This window comes from Chiloscyllium punctatum, chromosome 9, assembly GCF_047496795.1.
Source record: "Chiloscyllium punctatum isolate Juve2018m chromosome 9, sChiPun1.3, whole genome shotgun sequence".
Taxonomy (NCBI): domain Eukaryota; kingdom Metazoa; phylum Chordata; class Chondrichthyes; order Orectolobiformes; family Hemiscylliidae; genus Chiloscyllium; species Chiloscyllium punctatum.
Window position 1 is genome coordinate 19623354 of NC_092747.1, and position 21278 is coordinate 19644631.

The 21278-nt window shown below is 42.8% G+C and overlaps 1 protein-coding gene across 3 annotated transcripts in view; it reads left to right on the forward strand.

Annotated features, from left to right (window-relative positions):
- Positions 1-21278, forward strand: part of oca2 (oculocutaneous albinism II) — a 545784-nt gene that overhangs the window by 156530 nt on the left and 367976 nt on the right. For all 3 annotated transcript variants that reach the window (XM_072576986.1, XM_072576990.1, XM_072576987.1), the window contains exons 7-8: positions 16721-16878; positions 20748-20827. In XM_072576986.1, the coding sequence (XP_072433087.1) occupies positions 16721-16878; positions 20748-20827 (238 nt within the window). The remainder of the gene's footprint in view (positions 1-16720; positions 16879-20747; positions 20828-21278) is intronic.

Genomic DNA, 21278 nt, shown 5'->3' on the forward strand with positions numbered 1-21278 from the left:
AGTGAACATTCATCTTTGTTGGACTGACCTTCAGAGGTGGAGCCCTTCTTATTTGCTGCTAGGTCTGGATGGTCTGCTCCTGTTCACTCATGGTGATCAAACATGTGAGTCTTCTCTTGCCTGGTTGGTTCCTGTTCCATTGTCTTTGCATTAGAGTATACCGAATGCAGGTGCGTAGTGTTTACCAGCAGTTCCATGGAGCTAGGTGGGTTAATGAATACATGGGAGAACAAGGGGAAATTGACTGACAGATTGGAATTTGACATATAGTGGGCCCAGGGGCATTGGATAAAAATCATTGGAATTCTCCCAGACACTTCTACAGGGACCAACAAAATGTCCAGAAGCTGTATATATTTTAAACTATTTTTCATTTAACTTCATGTATATCTTTACCATTTTACAACATGAGTGTTATGGAATGCTCTTCACTAGTCTGGTTGAGTGCAACTCCAACAAAACTCAAGATGCTCGATATTATTAATGACGAGGCAGCCCTCTTGATTGATGCATTTCAGGGTATTGCAAATAAGCATTTTGAATATATGTTATTGAAGATGGGGTTAGCTGAGAAGGGGTGGGAGGAGGCTTCAGTGGGGCCTCTTTGGACTGTGGGAGGAAACCCATGTGGACATGGGGAGAATGTGCAAACTCCACACTGACAGTTGCCTGAGGATGGAATCAAAACCAGAGCCCTGGTGCAATAAGGCAGCAGTGTTAACCACTGAGCCACTGTGTCACCCTAAAGTGTCATGAACAGCAGAGAAGAAAAATACAGCCCCTGGAGACAGAGATCATCACCCTCTCCCACTACCTCCTTCAGTGAGAAAAAGACAGAAAACCAAGAAGCTTAAGAGAGATAATTCAAACAAGAAAATATCAGATTCACTTTGATCACCTATTGGATTGAAGAACAACCTCTAGATGACAGTATTCCATCAGAGCTAAAATTGAAAGGACATTGTAAAAAATAACTTATCCCGTTGTAGTCTTGACTTTTTTTTAAGAATCCCTACAGTGTGGAAACAGGCCCTTCGGCCAACAAGTCTACACCGACCCTCCAAACAGTGACCCACCCAGGCCCATTCCCTACCCTATATTTACCTCTACCTAATGCACTTTTGGTCTTCAGAATTTTGTATACCCTTTTTGTATTCTTTTCCCTTACATAGTTCATCTGTTAAACTAATTGTCTGCCTTAATTGTAAGCGTGTGTGTGTTTGTATGTATTGAAAGGGGTAGTTTATTGCATAATGTTAGATTGGAAGTTCTTCCTTGCATTTCTTTGTTCAGTGTGTTACAATGAATAGATTTATTTTATCATTACGAATAAAACCCAATGATAAATTATTTTGTTTTGAGTAGCAGTCAGGCAAATTAATCATTTTAGTGATCTCATTAGGATTTTATGCCATTATGCATTTTGCGATGGCTTGTGGAACAGTGGGACATGATTATCAACACCCTGTTCTCAGTTAAGCCTTGACAGTTCTAGTAGTGTGAGAGTAAACTTGCCCTGTCAGTTGACTCTGGATGCTGGCAAGAGCCACTTTATTTTAAAGTAGAGTGTTCGCCATATGGACGTTTTTACTGGGATTGATGACTGTTGAGCGTTACTGTTGCCAATGCAGGAGGCTTTTGAAAGTGAAGCTGGAAACACTGACAATCTACACTAGAGCTTACTCAAGCTCTACAGCGGATCAACACCATCTGGAAAAAAATGAAAAGGCAATTCAACATTGTTAAGTGCGCAGTCTTTATTCAATTGAAGGTGCATCCAAGTGAACCCTGACAAAGGAGCTAAAGGTGTTATTGCAAAGTTTGCAGATGACATAAGGACAGGTGGGGTGGGGGGATGGGGATAGGTAGTGGTGAGGAGATGGGAGGCAGAAGAACTTTGACAAGTGAGGAGAATTGGCAAAAAAGTGGCAGATGGAATACAATGTGGGAGTGTGTGAAGTTATGCTCTTTGGTAGGAAGAATAGAGACATAGAATATTTTATAAATGGGAGAAAGCTTTAAAAAAAACTGAAGCACAAAGGGACTTGGAGGATCCTAAACTAGGACTCCTTAAGGTTGGCATGCAGGTTCAGTTGGTAGTTATAAAGGCAAATTCAATGTTAGCATTCATTTCAAGAGGTCTAGGATAAAGAGCAGGGATGTATTCTTGAGTCCGTATCAGGCTCTTGTCAGAATGCATTTGGAATATTGTGAGCAGTTTCGGCCCCATACCCAAGGAAGGAATGTGCTGGCATTGGAGGGGGTCCAGAAGAGTACAACAATGATCTAGGGGATGAAGGGCTTGTCATATGAAGAGCAGTTGAAGACCCTGGGTCTGTAATTGATGGAGTTTAGAAGGATGAGGGGGGATCTGATTGAAACTTGCAGCATACTGGGAGGCCTGGTTGGAATGGACATGGAGAAACTGTTTCCACTAGTAGGAGAGACTAGGACCTAAGGGCACAGACTCTGAGTGAAGGAACGACCCTTCAGAACTGATATGAGGAAAATCTACAACCTGAGCTACAAGCCTTCACAATCATCGCAGGAATTTCTTTAACTAGAGAGTGGTTAATCTGTGGAACTCGTTGCAAAGGCCAAGTCTTTGATTGTATTTAAGACAGGGATAGATAGGTTATTGATAGGTGAATGGGGTTGAGAGACATACCAGCCGTGATCGAATGGCAGAACAGACCCGATGGGCCAAATAGCCTAATCCTGTTCCTATGTCTTATAGTCCTTTCCCTTCAACCAATGATGTTAGACAGGACAAGGATTTGCTGGGGTGCTGGAAATCTGCAATCAAAAGCAAACAAAAAAATTTGGCGCACCTTCAGCAGGTCAGGGTTCATTTTTGGAGGTATAAAGACCATAAGCTATAGAAACAAATGTAGGCCATTCAGCCCTTTGACTCTTCTGCACCATTCCATGACATCCTGGCTGATCTGATACTCCTCAACTCCATTTTCCTGCCTTTCCCCTGACTGATTAAAGCGTTGTCTATCTCAGCCTTGAATATACCATGTGAAAGTTAATGTTTCAAGTTGACCGGGTCGTGGCCTCCTTTCAAATGGGGCCTAGTGGGGCAAATGGGTCTGTATTTTAATCAGTCAGTTTTAGACCAAGACCTACATTGGAATTTGACAGCTGAATTTGGATAGGATAGGTATGGAGGGATATGGACCAAATGTAAGCAAACAGGACTAGTTTAAATTGTGGGCAGCATGGGCATGCTGGGCCGAAGGGTCTGTTTCCATACTGTACACCTCTATGACTCTCTGCAGGAATTTGAATATAAATGACGATCAATATTGGAGCAGCTTGAACTCCTAATCCTTTCCTGTGCCTTGGAAACAAAAATTAGAAGCCAACTTTTAATATGTTGGAGTGCCAGCACTACTTATTGGTCTTGTCATTAGGTAATACAGCTGATAGAGAATCAAGTTAAATGTTTCCAATTGTGTTCGCTGATACACCTGACTGGTTTACACCTTACAACAACAACTTTAAGTCTGTCCTTAATATCATAAAACGTCAGAAACCTAATTGTGAAAAGTGGGAGCAGCCTTTGTCTGCTCTCTCACTGGAGAGAGACAAATGGTGGAGTCCCAGCATTAAGTATATTCAAGACTCTGATAGTAGAATTATGCATGGTAAAGGATTGGAGAACTATGGAGTTAGTACAGGAAATTGAATTTGAGGTAGATTAGCTGTGATCATAATTAATTATGAAGCAGGCTGAAGATAGCATGTTGCCTACTCCTATTTTTTAATGTTCTTGTTGTCTTCCAGGATTCTGTTGGAAGCATTGTAGTCTGTGTTAGAATGTGGGTTTCAGTTCCACTCGAATCTTGATTGACCATACCACTGAGGGAGTGTTGCACTGTCTGAGGTTCTGTCTTTCAGAAGAAATATTAAATCCAGAGTCCTGTTTGCCCTCAGAGGTGGACATGCTGCTAACAGCAGACCTCTCCCCGCTTCCCTGGCCAATATATGTCCCTGAGTCGATATCAAAGTGTGTACAAGGCTGGTCGTATTCAATACTCACTAGCTGGTTGGACATTTCTGACTGGTTGTAATGAAATAATGATTTCTGTAATGTGTTTGATTACTCCTTCACTGTGCCTGAGAAACCTACTATTGTGAATTTATCAAACCAGCTGAAAATCAGTGAATCTCCCGCAATAACAGGATTGTTTTCCAGATGGAATTGTACGCTAAAATTCAGTGCCTCGTGTTACCAAACATCCAAGCCTTTATGTAATCATAGATTCATAGAATCCCGACAGTGTGGAAACTGGCCCTCATCTGGGAAAGTAAAGATTTGCAATTGATGCAGCATCCTTCTGTGTCCTCAGCACATTCCAAAATGCTTCATGTTCAGCAACTGAGAATTCTGCGAGGTGTCAGCCCACCTGCTATCTCCTTAAAGTGTTTCCTATTCATCAGGCGCAAGTCAGGAAAGTGAAAGAAATACATCTCAGTTAGTTGGATGAATGCATCACCGGCAGCAGTCAAAAAACTGAAAAAGTGTTCTATGTGATTGCGCTGGAAGGAATGCAGTGGCGTTTTACCAGGATGTCACCTGGGTTGGAGCATTTTAGGTGTGAAGGGAGGCTGGATAGGCTTGTGTTGTTTCCTTGAGAACAGAGAAAGCTGACAGGGGACCTGATTAATGTGCATGCGATTTTGAGGGGCATGGGCAAGGCGGACTTCAAATGATTTTCTGATTAAAAGGATCTATAATGTGGGGGCCATAATTCAAGTGAAGGGCAGGAGGTTTACTGGGGATTTGAAGAAACATTTCTTCACCCAGGGAGGTGGTGGGGATTTGGAATACACTGCTTCAGAGGAAGTAGTGGTGGCAAACTTCACAACCTTCGAAATATATGTAGATGAGCACTTTAAATATCATGACATTCAAGAGTATGGACCCAGTGCTGGAAAGTGGGATTGGTTTAGTGAGGTCATGCAGACCTGATGGGCTGAAGGGCCTCTTCTGTGCCGGATGACTCTGTGGGTGATTCAGTGGTTAGTGCTACTGCCTCACAGTGCCAAGGACCTGGGTTTGATTCCAGCCTCAGGTGAGTGTGTAGAGTTTGCACAATCTCCTTGTGTCTGCTTTGGTTTCCTCTTACTTCCTAAAGTCTTATATAGTTGCAACATGATTTGTCAACTTTTGTGCTCAATGCCCAGATTGATGAAGGCAAACATGCCATATGCCATCTTTATCACTGTATTCATTTGTGTTGCTGCTTTCAGGGAACTATGTTCTCATGCCCCAAGATCCCTCTGTACATCAATGCTCCTTTGTGTCCTGTCATTAGCTGTATATTTCCCTCTTGCATTTGATCTCCCAAAATGCGTTACCTCACACTTGACTGAATTAAACTTGATCTACCCTTTCTCTGTCCAATTTGTCAACTGATCTATATGCTACCGTATCTTTTGATAACTTTTCTCATCACCCACAACTCCACACATATTCACATCACCTGCAAATGTATTAATTGGAACACCTACACTTTCATCTATTCATTTCAATATAAATACAACCAACAGAGGAACCAGCACTGATCCTTGTGGAACACCATTGATTAGAGACCTCCAGTCAGAAAAATACCCTCCACAATTGATTCTATGACCAAATTAATTTTGCATTAAATTTGCTGTGACCATGGATCCCAAGTGTGACTACGCTCTGGACATCTTACCATGGGCCTTATCAAATAGTCAAGTCCATGTAAACAACATCCACATAAACTCATCAATCAGCTTTGTAACTTCCTCAAAAAACCCAATCAAGTTTGTGAGACATGACCTCCCCAGCATAAAGCAATGCTGACTATCCCTAAAGCATACAGCAATGCTGACTATGCCTAATAACCCCATTCTTCTCCAACTGTGAGTAAATCCTAAGAATCTTCTTCAATAAATTCCCTACCATTGACATAATGCTCACTGGTTTATAATATCCTGCATTATCCCTCTGCCCTTTTTAAACAAAGGAACAACATTGGTTATTCTCCAGTCTTCTGGGATCTCACCTGTGGTTAAAGAGCATACAAAGATCTTTGTCAATGCCCAACAATCTCCTTCCTTGTTTACTTCAGTATCCTGGGATAGATGCTACTGGGCTCTGGGGACTCATCGAATTTAATGTTTTTCAATGCTCAGCTTCTTAATATTGACATGCCCCAGAATATCAACATTACCCCTCGCTAATTGTACCATGTTCTTCTCCTTGGTGAATACAGATGCAAAGTACTCATTAATGACCTCACCCACTTCCTCTGGCTCCAAGCATAAATTCTGTCCTTTATTCTTGAGTGGGCCTACTCTTTCCCTAGCTATCATTTAGTTCCTAATAAATGTGTACAATGCGTTTATGTATCTCTTTAATCCTACTTTCCAAAGATATTTCACAGTCCTTTCTTGCCCTCCTAATTTCTTGTTCAAGTTATTTTCCGTTTCCTTTATACGACTTAAGGGCTTTGTTTGATTTCAGTTTCCTAAAGCTCACATATGCTTTTTACTTTTTGACTGAACTTTCAATATCACTTGTCATCCAAGGATCCTGAATCTTGCTAGCCTTACCTTTCACCCTCACAGTTGGTGCTGAAGTCGCATCAACAGGCTTTTAAAAGATTCCCACATATCAATATGGATTTCTCCTTAAACAGCTGCCAACAATCTAATCTCTCCACTTTATCCCTAATACTGTTGTAATTAGCCCTCCCCAATTTAACAATTTCACCCAAGGACCAGTCATATGCTTATCCACAATTATTCCAAAACTTATGGAATTATGATCACTGTTTCCAAAATGTTCCCTCACTGAAACTTCGATCACCTGGCCAGGCATGTTCCCCAAAACAAGGTCTAGTACAGCCTTTTCTCCAGTTGAACTACCTACATATTGGTTCAGGAAACCCTCCTGGATGCACCTAACAAATTCAAAGGGAGTCCCAGTCAATGTTGGGGAAGTTAAAATCACCCGTTACAACAACCCTGTTGTTTGTATGTATTTCCCCGATCTCCTTACATGTCTGTTCCTCTATCTCCTGCTGGCTTTTGAGAGGCCTATACTATAACCCCATTGTGGGGATTGCACTTTTCCTATTCCTAAATTCTACTCGTATGGCCTCACTGGATGAGTCCTCTAAGTTGTCCTCTCCCCCATCCTTTTTACATCTCTCTTTCACTCTTTCCTGAAACACCTAAACTCTGGAACATTGAGTTGCAAGTCCTGTCCCCCTCACAAGCAAATTTCTATAATGGCTAGAACGTTGTAGTTGCCTATACTAATTCAGCTGTAAGCTCATCTCGCTTACCTGTTATACTCCTTGCATTGAAATAAATACCCTTCAGGGTAAGTCCCACCTTGTTCATTCACCTGGCCTTGCCTGTTTGTCCTATTAGACTTACTTAACTTTGAGCTTCTCCTGAATCCCCACTCCATGTTCTGACCCACTGCTCTGGCTCCCACTCCCTGCCACACTAGTTTAAACCCTCTTAAGTGGCACTAGCAAACCTCCCTACCAGGATATTGGTGCCCCTCCAGTTTAGGTGTGACCTGTCCTTCTTGTACAGGTGCCACCTGCCCTGGATGTGATCCCAATGGTCCAGGTATCTGAAGCCCTGTCTTCTCTGCCAGCTCTTCAGCCACACATTCAACTTCTTATTCCTGGCCTCACTAGCACATGGTACACGGAGTAATCCCAACATTACAACACTGCAGGGTCCTGCTTTTCAATTCAGTATCTAACTTTTTAAATTCTTTTTGCAGGACCTCAGCCCTCTTCCTGCCAATATTGTTCACACCAATATGGACCATGACCACTGGTTGCTCACTCTGCCCTTGCAGAATGTCCTGTGCCATCTCAGAGACATCTTGACTCTGGCATCAGGGTTGCAACACGCCACTCTGGAGTCCCACACATAACCTCTATCCATGTCACTTGCTGTAGAGTTCCCCTCTCATTACTGCTCCATACACTTTGACACTCCCTGCTGAATAACAGAGCCAATCATGGTGCCATTGATCTGGCTGCAGTTGTTGCTTTCCTTGAGAGGTACCCCCAGGATCACACCTGTCCCTCTCCCCTTGCTGCTGTTGCTCTGAATGAGCTCAATGTGGACCCTGCTCCTCCAGTTTTATCAGGTTCACTCCTTTTGATGCCTTCTTCACCCTGGTTAGGAAGCACATCTCCACACACAGGGTGACGGATGTTTGGAACTCTCTTCCACAAATGGAAATGGATGCTGGATCAGTTGTTCATTTTAAATCTGAGATGGGTAAAATGTTTGTGAAGTGAAGTCATAAGGGATACGGGCCAAAGGCAGGTTTATGGAGTTAGGCCAGAGATCAGCCATGAGCTCATTGAATGATGGAACAGACTCGCGGGGCTGAATGGCCTGCTCTTTTTCCTATGTTATTTTGGTGACTTTAGGATTCCGTCTAGAATAAGATTGTAATATTCTGTACTCGCTGAACGTCATTTTAGATGCACTCAGGTGAGAATCACTACAAGCAACTGCGAGAGGAATGTCACTGATAGTTTTGTCAAACTTTAACAGACAACAGCTGAGGATCACTTTAACTAAGTGTGAAATACCTGTCTCCCAGTTTATACTGCCTGCTCTGTGTGGCTGGGCAGTATCAGCAACTGTTGAAAAATGTGGTGCTGGAAAAACATAGCAGGCCAGACAGCATCTGAGGAGCAGGAGAATCGACCTTTCGGGCATAAGCCCTTCTTCAGGAATGCCCGAAACATCGATTCTCCTGCTCCTTGGATGCTGCCTGGCCTGCTGTGTTTTTCCAGCACCACATTTTTCAACTCTGGTCTCCAGCATCTGCAGTCCTCACTTTCTCCTAGTATCAGCAACTGGCAGGGGGTCGGTGTCGAGAGCGCGATGCTGGAAAAGCACAGCCAGTCAGGCAGCATCCGAGGAGCAGGAGAATCAACGTTTCAGGCACAAGCCCTTCATCAGGAATGCCCGAAACATCGATTCTCCTGCTCCTCGGATGCTGCCTGACCGGCTGTGCTTTTCCAACACCACACTCTCGACTCTGATCTCCAGCATCTACAATCCTAACTGGCTGGAGTCAGAGTCAAGATTAGAGTGGTGCTGGAAAAGCAGAGCAGGTCAGGGAGCATCCGAGGAGCAGGAAAATCGACGTTTCAGGCAAAAGCCCTTCATCAGGAAATGGCGGGAGTCAGGCAGGCAGAAGTAAAAATGGCATTCGGGCCCTCATTGTATTAATTGACCATGACTTGCCCACATATACATTCAGCTCAATGGAGTAATTGGTGACTGAAGTGCGGATCCTCTCATTAATGGAAAAGGACATTGATGCCCCAGTCAAGTGGGATAACATCTCACCACCTGATTTTGAGTGAACCCCACCCTGTTTATGTGCAAACATAGACAGAGTGAATGAGGGCACAGCAAGCCAGGCAGCATCGGGAGGTGGAGAAGTCAACATTTTGTCCCTTCACCTCCTGCTGCTGCCTGGCTCGCTGTGTTCTTCCATCCTTCTGCTTGTCTACCTTGGATACCAGCATCTGCAGGTTTTTTTTGTCTCTAACCAAGAGTGAATAAGGAAACAAGGACACAGATGTCCTGGGCATAGAAACAAGTTACAAAATGTGATTGTGCTTAGTAGCTGGGCATGGCCATCAGTCCTTATGGCTGGTGATTTTCGTTCTCAAGTGTGCTCTGAATTACAATGTCGGAAGGTGCTGTTATTATATTACTATAGACTGAGCTTCCAGTGATATATTTGAGATGAGGTTTGTCATGGAAAAGCAAGCTGCTTACCATGACAAAAATATCTGATGTTTAAAAAAATACGTAAACTGCCTGGTTCCATTTGTTCGACAATCTCTTAAATTTATCTTTATTCCGTTGTTTCTCAAACTGCAGGCTATTTTTCACAAACTAGTTTGGAGTTTTGTATTGTGTGTGTATCACATAGTGTGCTATCCATTCTGTTTAAATGTCCAAAATGGAAGCAAAATTGCCAAATGGCCATTGGACGAATAATATGAGGTTTTGTTTTATACATTCGTCCAAGGACACCCATTAATATAACTTAGTTAGTTCCCACTGTTGTCAAATTATTTTATGCCCCACAGATGCTTCACTGCTTCCATTTTTCTGCTTTATATGAGCATGAAACTGGGATAGAATCCAAGCTGATTGACTAAAATAGACCCCTGATTGCTGTAAATTTAGTGAGTTTTTACTGTGGACATAAAAGATTACTTTTCGCATTGTGCTTGTTATTCCAATAAATTAGACAGCAATTTACCAGCCAGTCAAAATGATGTTTGCTGCATGTGATGGAGTCTCCCTGAAAGACTGCATTTAAAAAAAAAGGCCCCAGATAAAATTGCATGCACCTGCAAACATTCACTGGCATAAATTACTGGTAAGAGAAATGATCGAGTAAACCCTGTGAAAATGGATAAAGGTTGATCAGACTAATGAATTAGTGGGTAGGAGCAGGAAAAATTATCCATTCATCTTGATGCTGTAATATAACATAATTACATTATTTCTTAATAAAAGCAATCTTTTGCTCCTAAATTAGAAACTGCTCCTGGATTTTGAACGTTCAGTCAAAATCCTTGGGAATGGTTTTAAAACATATTTCATAGTGATATGAAGGAATGCGTTAAATTATGATGTTTTGTGGCTTCTGAAGCGCCTGCAGTTCAGTAAGTGAGATTTCATTGGGCCACATTTAAATAATTGTCATAAAATTAAACATTTATTATGTCAATGCCCGCCATTTGTCATTTGCAGGTTTCTCCAGTTGCCATATATTATCTGAAGAGAGTCGTTTGCCAATTCATCTCGGCAGGGTGGTGAGGAACTCCAACAATGCAAGATAGTTCTGTGTGATCTTCAGACTCACCCCACCCCACCCCCACTCCAAAAATGACAAATTATATTTTTCAAAGCCCCTTTAATTTGCTCTGTTGGTTTAAAATTCAACAAGTTTCACCCTCAAGGTGATTAGTCTTGTCCTCTAAAGGCAAGCACCGCTCTTTATGTTCTCCTTAAATAAAATCAAATTTGCGATAAAGCTCTGCCCTTGTCTTCAGATTCTCAATGGCAGTAGTTGCTGAAAGACAGAGTAAGGCCACATTAAAATTGACTAGCACTGACTGTTCAGGCATTTACCTGTTTAAAAATAGATTTCAGCAGTGAAGAAACTTGACTGTTTTGAGGAGTGCTCACACAATGTCTCTTGAAAACAGCAGCAATTGTGGACAATCACAGAGAATGGTGCATGGAATCAATTGTATTGTTTCAAAAAGATATAACTGCCTGCGCTGTACACATATAATTAACTGCATTATAAAAACCTTTCTTTTTCTCTCAGTTGCAAATCATCATGCTGTACTCATTGAATGGTCGGTGGTTTGGAAGGTGTTAGTCAGTAATAAAGAAATGGAGTGATGTTTCACATCATTAAAGATACATGTTTATCTGTGTGCTATTTTTAACTACTTGGCTAATGAATTCAAGTGGACCTTTACTGCTTGTAGTTTTAACCCATGTAAGTTAATGATTTCATTAAAATAGTGAACAGGGAATTTCAACTGAATGCCTTATCCTTTGAACAAATAATTTTTCATCCAAAGAGCTAAATTTGTCCAATCAATTGCAAAATGGGTCCTGGAACTACTCCTGTCTTATTGTTGCTGACTTGAGCAGCCATTTTATCATGAATATTGCTTCATCAGTTAATCGATGCTTCTGCAGTTTGGTTTTGACCTAACGCAGGAGCGTAAGACTGATTCCAGTCTTTATAAATTGCAATCAGAGTTTTGAGGAGTAATTCTGTGTGACAATTCAGATTGTAATGTGTCCTAACTAATGGAGGTTTCCTGTTGTGTCCTAGTGCTGGTGATGACCTTGTATAAAAATTCAATGAAAGTCAATATGAGAAAAAGATATTTGACCCAGTGACACTCATCCCTGTAATAACCAAGCAATTCCATTATTCCAGCTGCTACATCTTGAGTATCTAAAAAAATCTGTAGCTCTGAGATTCTGGGTCCCTGCTCCAACCAATGGGAGTGCACTGAAGTGGAATATCTAAAAGTAGGATGTATATGAAGCCTTGAATGTAGACACTCTCATGACCTGTTGAGTTGGGACAGACAATTTGGGTGTACCTGAAATGCCACCTAGCAAATTATGAAGAAATTCTTTTCACTGGAGTGGGGGAAGTCCAGAACTAGAGGGCTTAGGTTTAGAGTGAGAGGGGAAAGATATAAAAGTGACCTAAGGGGCAACTTTTTCACACAGAGGGTGGTCCATGTATGGAATGAACTACCTGAGGAAGTGGTGGATGCTGGTACAATTACACCATTTAAAAAGCATCTGGATGGGTATATGAATAGGAAGGGTTTGGAGGGATTTGGGCCAAGTGCTAGCAACTGGGACAAGATTAGGTTGGGATATCTGTTCGGCATGGATGAGTTGAACCGCAGTTCTGTAAGTTTTAGAATACTTGTAGACAAAGATGAGAGTGGTCCTAAGGGAAGCTTACTAAACTGGGCCAAGGCCAATTAAATTAAAATTCGGCAGGAATTGGGAAATGTGTATTGTGGGCAGCTACTTGAAGGGAAGTCCACATTTGATATGTGGGAGGCTTCCAAAGATAGATTGAAGATAGTGCAGAATAGGCATATCCCTATGAAAAGAAGGGATAGGAAAGGCAAGATTCGTGAACCGTGGATGACAGGAGAAATTGTGTGACTAGCCAAGAGGAAAAGGGAAACATACATAAGGTCCAGGCAGCTAAGAACAGAACAGGCCTTGGAGGAATAACAGGAGAGTAGGACCAATCTTAAATGAGGAATCAAGTGGGCTAAATGGGGGCATGAAATAACTTTAGCGAGCAGAATTAAGGAGAATCCCAAGACCTTCGATTCATATATAAGAAGCAAAAGGGTAACTAGAGAAAGGGTTGGTCCACTAAAGGATAAGGAAGGAAGGTTGTTAGTCGAGCAATAGGTGAGATTCTCAATGATTACTTTACATCAGTGTTCACCGAGAACAGATGGTGATGAATGCTGAGATTAGAAACAGAAGTTTGTTTACTCTGGATCATGCTGACATAAGGAGGGAGGATGTGTTGGATGGACTAAAGTGTATTAAGGTGGACAAATACCCAGGACCAGATGGGATCTATCCCAGGTTGCTGAGGGAGGTGAGAAGGGAAATAGCTGGGACCCTGGGATCTTTGTAGCATCCTTAAACACAGGCGAAGTGCCGGAAGACTGGAGAGTTGCCAATGTTGTCCTCCTGTTCAAGAAGGCTAGTAGGGATATTCCAGGTAACTATAGACCAGTGAGTGCTGAGAAAGGTACTGAGGGACAGGATCTATTTATATTTGGAAGAGAATGGGCTTATCAATGATAGGCAACATGGTTTTGTGCGGGGGAGATCATGCCTTACCAAATTAATAGAGTTCATTGAGGAAGTGACCAAGTGGATAGATAAAGGAAGGGCTGTAGATGTCATATACCTGGACTTTAATAAGGCATTTGATAAGGTTCCCCAAGGTAAACTAATAGAGAAAGTGAAGTCACATGGTGTGCAGGGTGTTCTAGCTAGGTGGATAAAGAACTGGTTGAGCAACAGGAGACAGAGAGTAATAGTTGAAGGAAGTTTCTCGAAGTGGAGAAAGGTGACTAGTGGTGTTCCATAGGGGTCAGTGTTGGGCCCACAGTTGTTTGTGATATCCATAAATGATCTGGAAGAGGGCTTTGGTGGTCTGATCAGTAAGTTTGCAGATGACATGAAAATTGATGGAGTAGCAGAAAGCATAAGGACTGTTAAAGAGTACAGGAAAATATACATAGACTGGAGAGTTGGGCGGAGAAGTGGCAGATGAAGTTCAATCCAGGCAAATGTGAGGTGATGCATTTTGGAGGGTTTAATTCTAGAGCGAACTATACTGTAAACAGGAAAGCTTGGGAAATGTTGATGAGCAGAGAGATCTGGGTGTTTAGGTCCATTGTACACTGAATGTGGCTGCACAGGTGGATAGAGTGGTCAAGAAGGCATATGGTATGCTTGCCTTCATTGGACGGGGTATTGAGTATAAGAGTTGGCAAGTCATGTTAAAACTTTGCAAGACTTTGGTTCGGCCGCATTTAGAATACTGTGTACAGTTCTGGTTGCCACATTACCAAAAGGATGTAGATACTTTAGAGAGGGTACAGAGAAGGTTTATGAGGATATTGCCTGGGATGGAAGGTGCTACCCATGACAAGAGGTTGAGTAGGTTAGGATTGTTTTCATTACAAAAAAGGAGATTGAGGGGGAGACCTGGTTGAGGTCTACAAAATCATGAAGGGTATAGACAGGGTAGATAGAGATAAGCTTTATCCCAGGGTGAGGGATTCAATAACGAGAGGTCAAGCATCCAAGATGAGAGGTGAAACGTTTCGGGGGATATACGCAGAAAATACTTTACACAGAGGGTGGTAGGTTCCTGGAACATATTATCAGCAGAGGTAGTAGAGGCAGGAATGGTCGATTCATTTAAGGTACATCTGGACAGATGCACGAGTAGTTGGGGAGCAGAGGGATACAGATCCTTAGGAATTGGGCGATAGGTTTAGCTAGTTAATTTAGATTGGTACAGGTTTGGAGGGCCGAAGGGCCTGTTCCTGAACTTTAGGTTCTTAGTTCTTCTTTAAAGGGTCTGTTTCCGTGCTGTACACCTCTATGACTCGATGACTCTAATTCAGACTTGGGGAACTAAATGACCAAGGAGGGGTGAGTGATGCGAAACTTTTACTGCTGTTTCAATAAGGTAACTGTTAATCTTTTATAAGGTAATTAGTTACAGATGTAAGGGATGACTTTTACTCTTCAGGTTTGAAGTCCACCTTTGCATCCACAGCAACACTAATATAACTTTTAGCTGGCATGAATTCCTCAACAGCTCAGGAGAGTGTGTTGGGCATAGTTCTGATATGCACAACCCCCTCAGACCCTTAAAAACCAAAAGAGCTGCAGATGCTGTAAATTAGAAATGGCTGTAAAAGCTCAGCAGTTCTGGCCATATCTGTGGAGAGAAATCAGAGGTAACGTTTCAGATCCAATGACCCTTCCTCAGATGTTTGCGTTCTGAGGAAGGATCACTGGACCCGAAACATTAACTCTGATTTCTCTCCACAGATGTTGCCAGACCTGCTGAACTTTTCCAGTAATTCCTAGTTTTGCCCCTCAGACCCTTGCCTCTCTTCATGCTTCCGAAAGCAAATTTTGGATATTGTTTGGTTGAAATGCGATCATGGACAAATGTCTTGATTAAGTCTTCTGTGGCATTGTCAAGTCTACCATGAGGCACAAACCCCAAAGGCAGACCTTGTAAGCTTCACATCAGTAAAGTCCTCGTGTTGAGCACACTGCTGTGTTGTACGTGATGTCAGAAGAGGTGAGTCATCCAGAGTTGAAAAAAGAAAGCACAGCTGTGAGCTGCCAATCTCTGAAAGGAAAATAGAAGATCTCAGTGAAAACACTTATGAAATGAAAATGGCTGCAACTTTTCCTGACCAGCTGTTTCCTGTTCAAATTGCCTCGGATACGAGGCAAAACTGGTCATTCTCTTCTTGAATTATGCAGTAGTTATGGATTTGTTGAACAGAACAGATGGAATCCAAAGGCAGGTTGTGTAAAGAGAGAGAAAGGGGGAGAGGAAATATCTCTTTCAGTTTCTCAGTTGTTTGCCTTCAGTTGTGCTGAGAAATTGTGTGCTTATTGCCAAGAGTGGCTTATTGATAAACCCAGGCCTGAATATGGTCCCTCTTAGCTCGGATCCCATTGTCCAAGTGATTAGACTTGACAGTTTGTTTCTACCCAATTGAATATCTTGAACACTGGTAATGGAATTGGAAATGTAGTTCATTCACATTCCTCTGAAATGTTTGGCTCTAATTGGATTTTGCATTCATGCTGTTTCCATCTCATTGGGATTGGAATGTTAATGCAAACTGGGTAGACATCTTTGCTGTTAGTTTAGTTCACTCTAGTCTGGGTTTTGAGAAGTCTGTTTTGATAAATTCAATTCATGTTGCATTAAAAGTCATTATTTGGCATAAAACATATCTCCATAACTGCTTGTAGGTTCATTTTGTAATAAAGCCAGAACTCTCCATAGTATGCACAGTAATGTACTTTACATTGCTAACAGAAGCATGCCATGGAAATTTTATTTGCCAACAACAAGAGACAAAGGCAGTATACAGAAATATGTTTCAGGTCAGCAATGATCTCATTGAATGGTGGAATAGGTCCTAGGACCCTATTCATTTTCATATATTTCTATTTATGTCTACAGGTTGCTCAATCCTGGTTAATTCGCTTGTCTCAGAAATAAAGCTGGATCATAAGACAAAATAAATATACCCTTCTTCGATACAAACATCCAAAGTTTAAGAAAAATATGAACAGTTTAGCATTTCCAATGGGAAAGTGTGACGAAGGATCCTTGCTTGTAATGTCACCAGACACACTGATTAAAACCAAATTATCATTAATGCATTATGATGCTATTGCCCAGAATAATTCTCACCCCAATTTGTATTAAACCAGTGTTCGTAAAGATTATTTGTTTGGTGCTGGTGTCTCCCAGTTTTTCAGTGATGCTGTTACAGTCCTTGATTGAACTTATTTTCAGTTTTAAATCTCTCAAACTTTGAAGGCAATGTTCTTCTCAAACTGGAAATCGCAGGACCATTTGCAGAAGGCCAAATTCACAGCAATACAGCCGAGTACATCAGCATTCACATTGAACAGGGTGGAGATGGTGGCAGAAGGAGGAGGAGCCGTCAGCAGGTGCCAGTGTCTCGGGACACTAACTCCATTTGATTTGAGACAGTTGTGATCATGTGCTTTGTAAGGCTACTTCAGGCCAGCTAGTCCTATTGGGTTCTGTAATGGGAACGTTGACCAACACGGTTGCATGTGTTAATGTGTCGTACACAGCATAACTGAAGTCCAATTCAAGTTTAGAGTAGAGTACTTAGAGTACTTACAGTGTGGAAACAGGCCCTTCGGCCCAACAAGTCCACACCGCCCCGCCGAAGCGTAACCCACCCATACCCCTACATACCCACCCATACCCCTACATCTACATCTACCCCTTACCTAACACTACGGGCAATTTAGCATGGCCAATTCACCTAACCTGCACATCTTTGGACTGTGGGAGGAAACCGGAGCACCCGGAGGAAACCCACGCAGACACGGGGAGAACGTGCAAACTCCACACAGTCAGTCGTTGTTGGAGGTCACAGTTGTTGGAGGTCATTCTGAGAGACCGGATTTACATGCATTTGGAAAGGCAAGGACTGATGAGGGATACTCAATATGGCTTTATGCGGGGGAAATCATATGTCACAAACTTGATTGAGTTTTTATTTGAGGACGTGACCAAGAAGATTGGTGAGGGCAGAGCAGTAAACATTGTCTACATGGAGGCGAAAGTGAGGACTGCAGATGCTGGAGATCAGAGTTGAGAGTGTGGCACTGAAAAGCACAGCAGGTCAGGCAGCATCCGAGAAGCAGGAGATTTAACGTTTCGGGCAAAAGCCCTTCATCAGGAATGAGGCTGGGAGCGTAGGGCGTGGAGAGATGAATGGAAGGGGGCTGGGGGGAAGGTAGCTGAGAGTGCAATAGATGGATGGAGGTGGGGGTAAAGGTGATAGGTCGGAGGAGAGGTTGGAGCGGATAGGTGGGAAGGAAGATGGACATATCGGGCGGGTCATGAGGACAGTGCTGAGTTGGAAGGTTGGAACTAGGGTAAGGTGGCGGGAAGGGGAAATGAGGAAACTGGTGAAATCTACAATGATGCCATGGGGTTGGAGGGTCCCAAGGAAGAAGATGATAAAGGGCTTTTGCCCGAAACGTTGATTTTCCTGCTCCTCGTTGTCTACATGGACTTTAGCGTCTACATGGACTTTAGCAGGGCCTTCAACAAAGTTTGCATGGTAGACTGGTTCGTAAACTTAGACCATATGGAAGTCAGCGAGAGCTTGTCAATTGGATTAACAATTGGCTTGAGGGTAGGAAACAGAGGGTGACAGTAGAGGGTGACAGTTATTCAGACTGGAGGCCTGTGACCAGCGGTGTTCCACAGGGATCAGAGCAGGGTGCACTGTTGTTCGTCATTTCTATAAAAGGTTTGGATGAGAATATAAGAAACATCATCGGTAAGTTTGCAGATGATGATGTAGTGGACAGTGAAGAAAGTTATCTAAGATTACAAAGAGATCTCGATTAGCTGGGCCAGTGGGCTGAGGAGCTGCAGATGAAGTTTAATTTAGGTGAATGCAAGGTGTTACATTTTGGTAAAACAAACCAGGGCAGGACTTCCATAGTTAATGGTAGGACACTGGGGAGTTCTATCAAACAGGAAGATGTACAGGTTCAGGTACATAATCCCTTGAAAGTGGTGTCACAGGTAGACAGGGTGGTGAACAAAGCATTTGGCATGCTTGCCTTGATTGGTCAGAGTACTGAGTGCAGGAGTTGGGGTGTCATGCTATGGCTGTATAGGACATTGGTGGGGCCACTCTCAAAGTACTGTATACAGATCTGATCCTTCCTATAGCAGGGTGATGTTATTAAATTGGAAAGGGTGAAGAAAATGTTTACAAGGATGTACCAGGACAGGAGGGTTTGAGTTATAAGGAGAGGCTGGATCGATTAGGACTTTTTTTCCTGGAGTGTAGGAGGTTGAGGGGTGATTTTTTTCCAGGTTGATAAAATCATGAGGGGCATAGATAAGGTGAATAGCAAAGGTCTTTTCCCTAGGGTGGGGGAAAACTACTGGGCATATTTTTAAGGTGAGGGGGAAAGATTTAAAAGAGATGTGAGGGGTACCTTTTTCACACACGATGGTTCGCATGTGGAATGAACTAAAGAGGAGGTGGTAGATGCAGGTTCAGTTACAGTATTTAATAGACATTTGGATATGTATATGAACAAGAAACGTTTAGAAGGATATGGGCCAAATGCAGGCAAATGGGACTAGTTTAGCTTGGGAAACTTGGTTGGCATGGACTAGTAGGACCAACAGGTTTGTTTCCATGCTGGATGACTCTTAAAAAGGCAGTTATAGGTGATACAATTACAAATGATCAAAAAAGATTATCACATTTTTCCTCAATTTATTTGTTGATTTGTGTGTTAAAAAGGTGGGCAGAATCCCTATCCCTTACCCTCTGGTAAGATTCTTATTGATCTTGAGAGAATAGATAATTTTTTTTTAAAAAGGCAACATCACCGTAAAGTCCCTACCATGTAGACGCAGGTCATTCAGCCCATCAAGTCCACACTGACTATCCAAAGTGCATCCCATCCAAACCCACCCTATCCCAGTAGCTCTGCATTTCCCATGGCTAACCCACTTAGCCTGCACATCCCTGGACACTATGGGCAATTCAGCATTCTGCCTAACCTGTGTAGCTTTGGACTATGGGAGGAAACCCATGCCGACTCAGGGAGAATGCACAACCTCCACACAGGCAGTTGCCTGAGGGTGGAATCAAACCCAGGCAGCAATGCTAACCACTGAGCCACCATGCTACCCATGCTCTTACCAGGTATAGGGCTGCTCTTTCATTAGAGAGAGATGACCGGTGTTGGTTTAAACTCAGGGTCATCATGCCTCAGGTAAGGGGAGAGGTTGAGAGGGAGAATCCTCCATGAGAGAGTACAGGAGAGTGTGGTATCTTGCAGAACTTACTCAGCACCTTCTCTGAGCTGCATGGGGTGAAATAGATGATCAGCAATGAGCAGTGACATAATCTGTGCCATTTAATTCTGGAGGAAATCATACCTATTATTTTCTCTTGACCGAAAACTAGATTAGATTAGATTAGATTAGATTACTTACAGTGAGGAAACAGGCCCTTCGGCCCAACAAGTCCACACCGACCTGCCGAAGCGCAACCCACCCATACCCCTACATTTACCCCTTAACTAACACTACGGGCAATTTAGCATGGCCAATTCACCTGACCTGCACATCTTTGGACTGTGGGAGGAAACCCATGCAGACACGGGGAGAAAGTACAAACTCCACACAGTTAGTCGCCTGAGACGGGAATTGAACCCGGATCTCTGGCGCTGTGAGGCAGCAGTGCTAACCACTGTGCCACCGTGCCACCCACAGTAACTAAAGTTATGATTGAAATTCAACTGCATTTGCATTTGCACCTCGGCATCTTCTGGTATTGATTTGCCACCAGATTTCCTTTCATGTTTAGAGTCGTAGAGCTGTATAGCATGGAAGCAGACCCTTCGGTCCAACTTGTCCATGCTGACTCTAAATGTGCCTAGTCCCATTTGCCAGCATTTGGTCCATATCCCTCCAAACCCTTCCTATTCATATACCCATCCAGATGCCTTTTAAATGTTGCAATTGTACCAGCCTCCACCACTTCCTCTGGCAGCTCATTCCATACACGTACCACCCTCTGTGTGAAAATGTTGCCCCTTAGGTCCTTTTTAAATCTTTCCCCCTCAACTGAAACCTATACCCTCTAATTTTGGACTTGAAGTAACCCCAAGGATAATATTTTGGAAGAGGTAAGTGCAGACAATACCTGACATTGGAATGATGTTTGAAGAATATTCGCACACACACAAATTCAGTAACTTGATTTGTGTTGATCCTCTGCTTTATATATTTTTTGCAGTTGGTGCACAATTGGACCATTCCATTAAGCCCACAAAGGAATCAACTCCTCAAGACAAAGACATTTGAAATGGCCAGCAGGTAAATGCCTACCTGAGACTATAATGACTTAAGTCCATTTTTAGTTGGCAGCCCAGTCCAGGAAGTGAGCCCAACAGTAATTAGGAGTAAACATCAGTATCTCTGGGCTTCACAGAAATAACTCTGATATGGCTGCTGCACCACACCCCCTACCCTCCGCTTCCCTCCCTGAGCTTACCCTTTCTCTGGGCATTTCCTGTTATTGCTTTATGGTATGCAGGTGTCTCTGGCTGGGTCAGCCTTTACTGCGCAATCCTTATCATCTTGTAAAAAGTGACAGTGAGCTGCCTTGCTCAACTGGTGTAGTCCTCGGTGTGTAGAGACACTCGTAATGCTGGTAGGAAAGGGATTGTCAGTATTTTGACCCGGCAACAAGAGTGAACGGCATTACAGTTCAAGTCAGGATGAGTGTGCCTTAGAGAGCAACATGCAGGGGCACGGTGTGCCAATG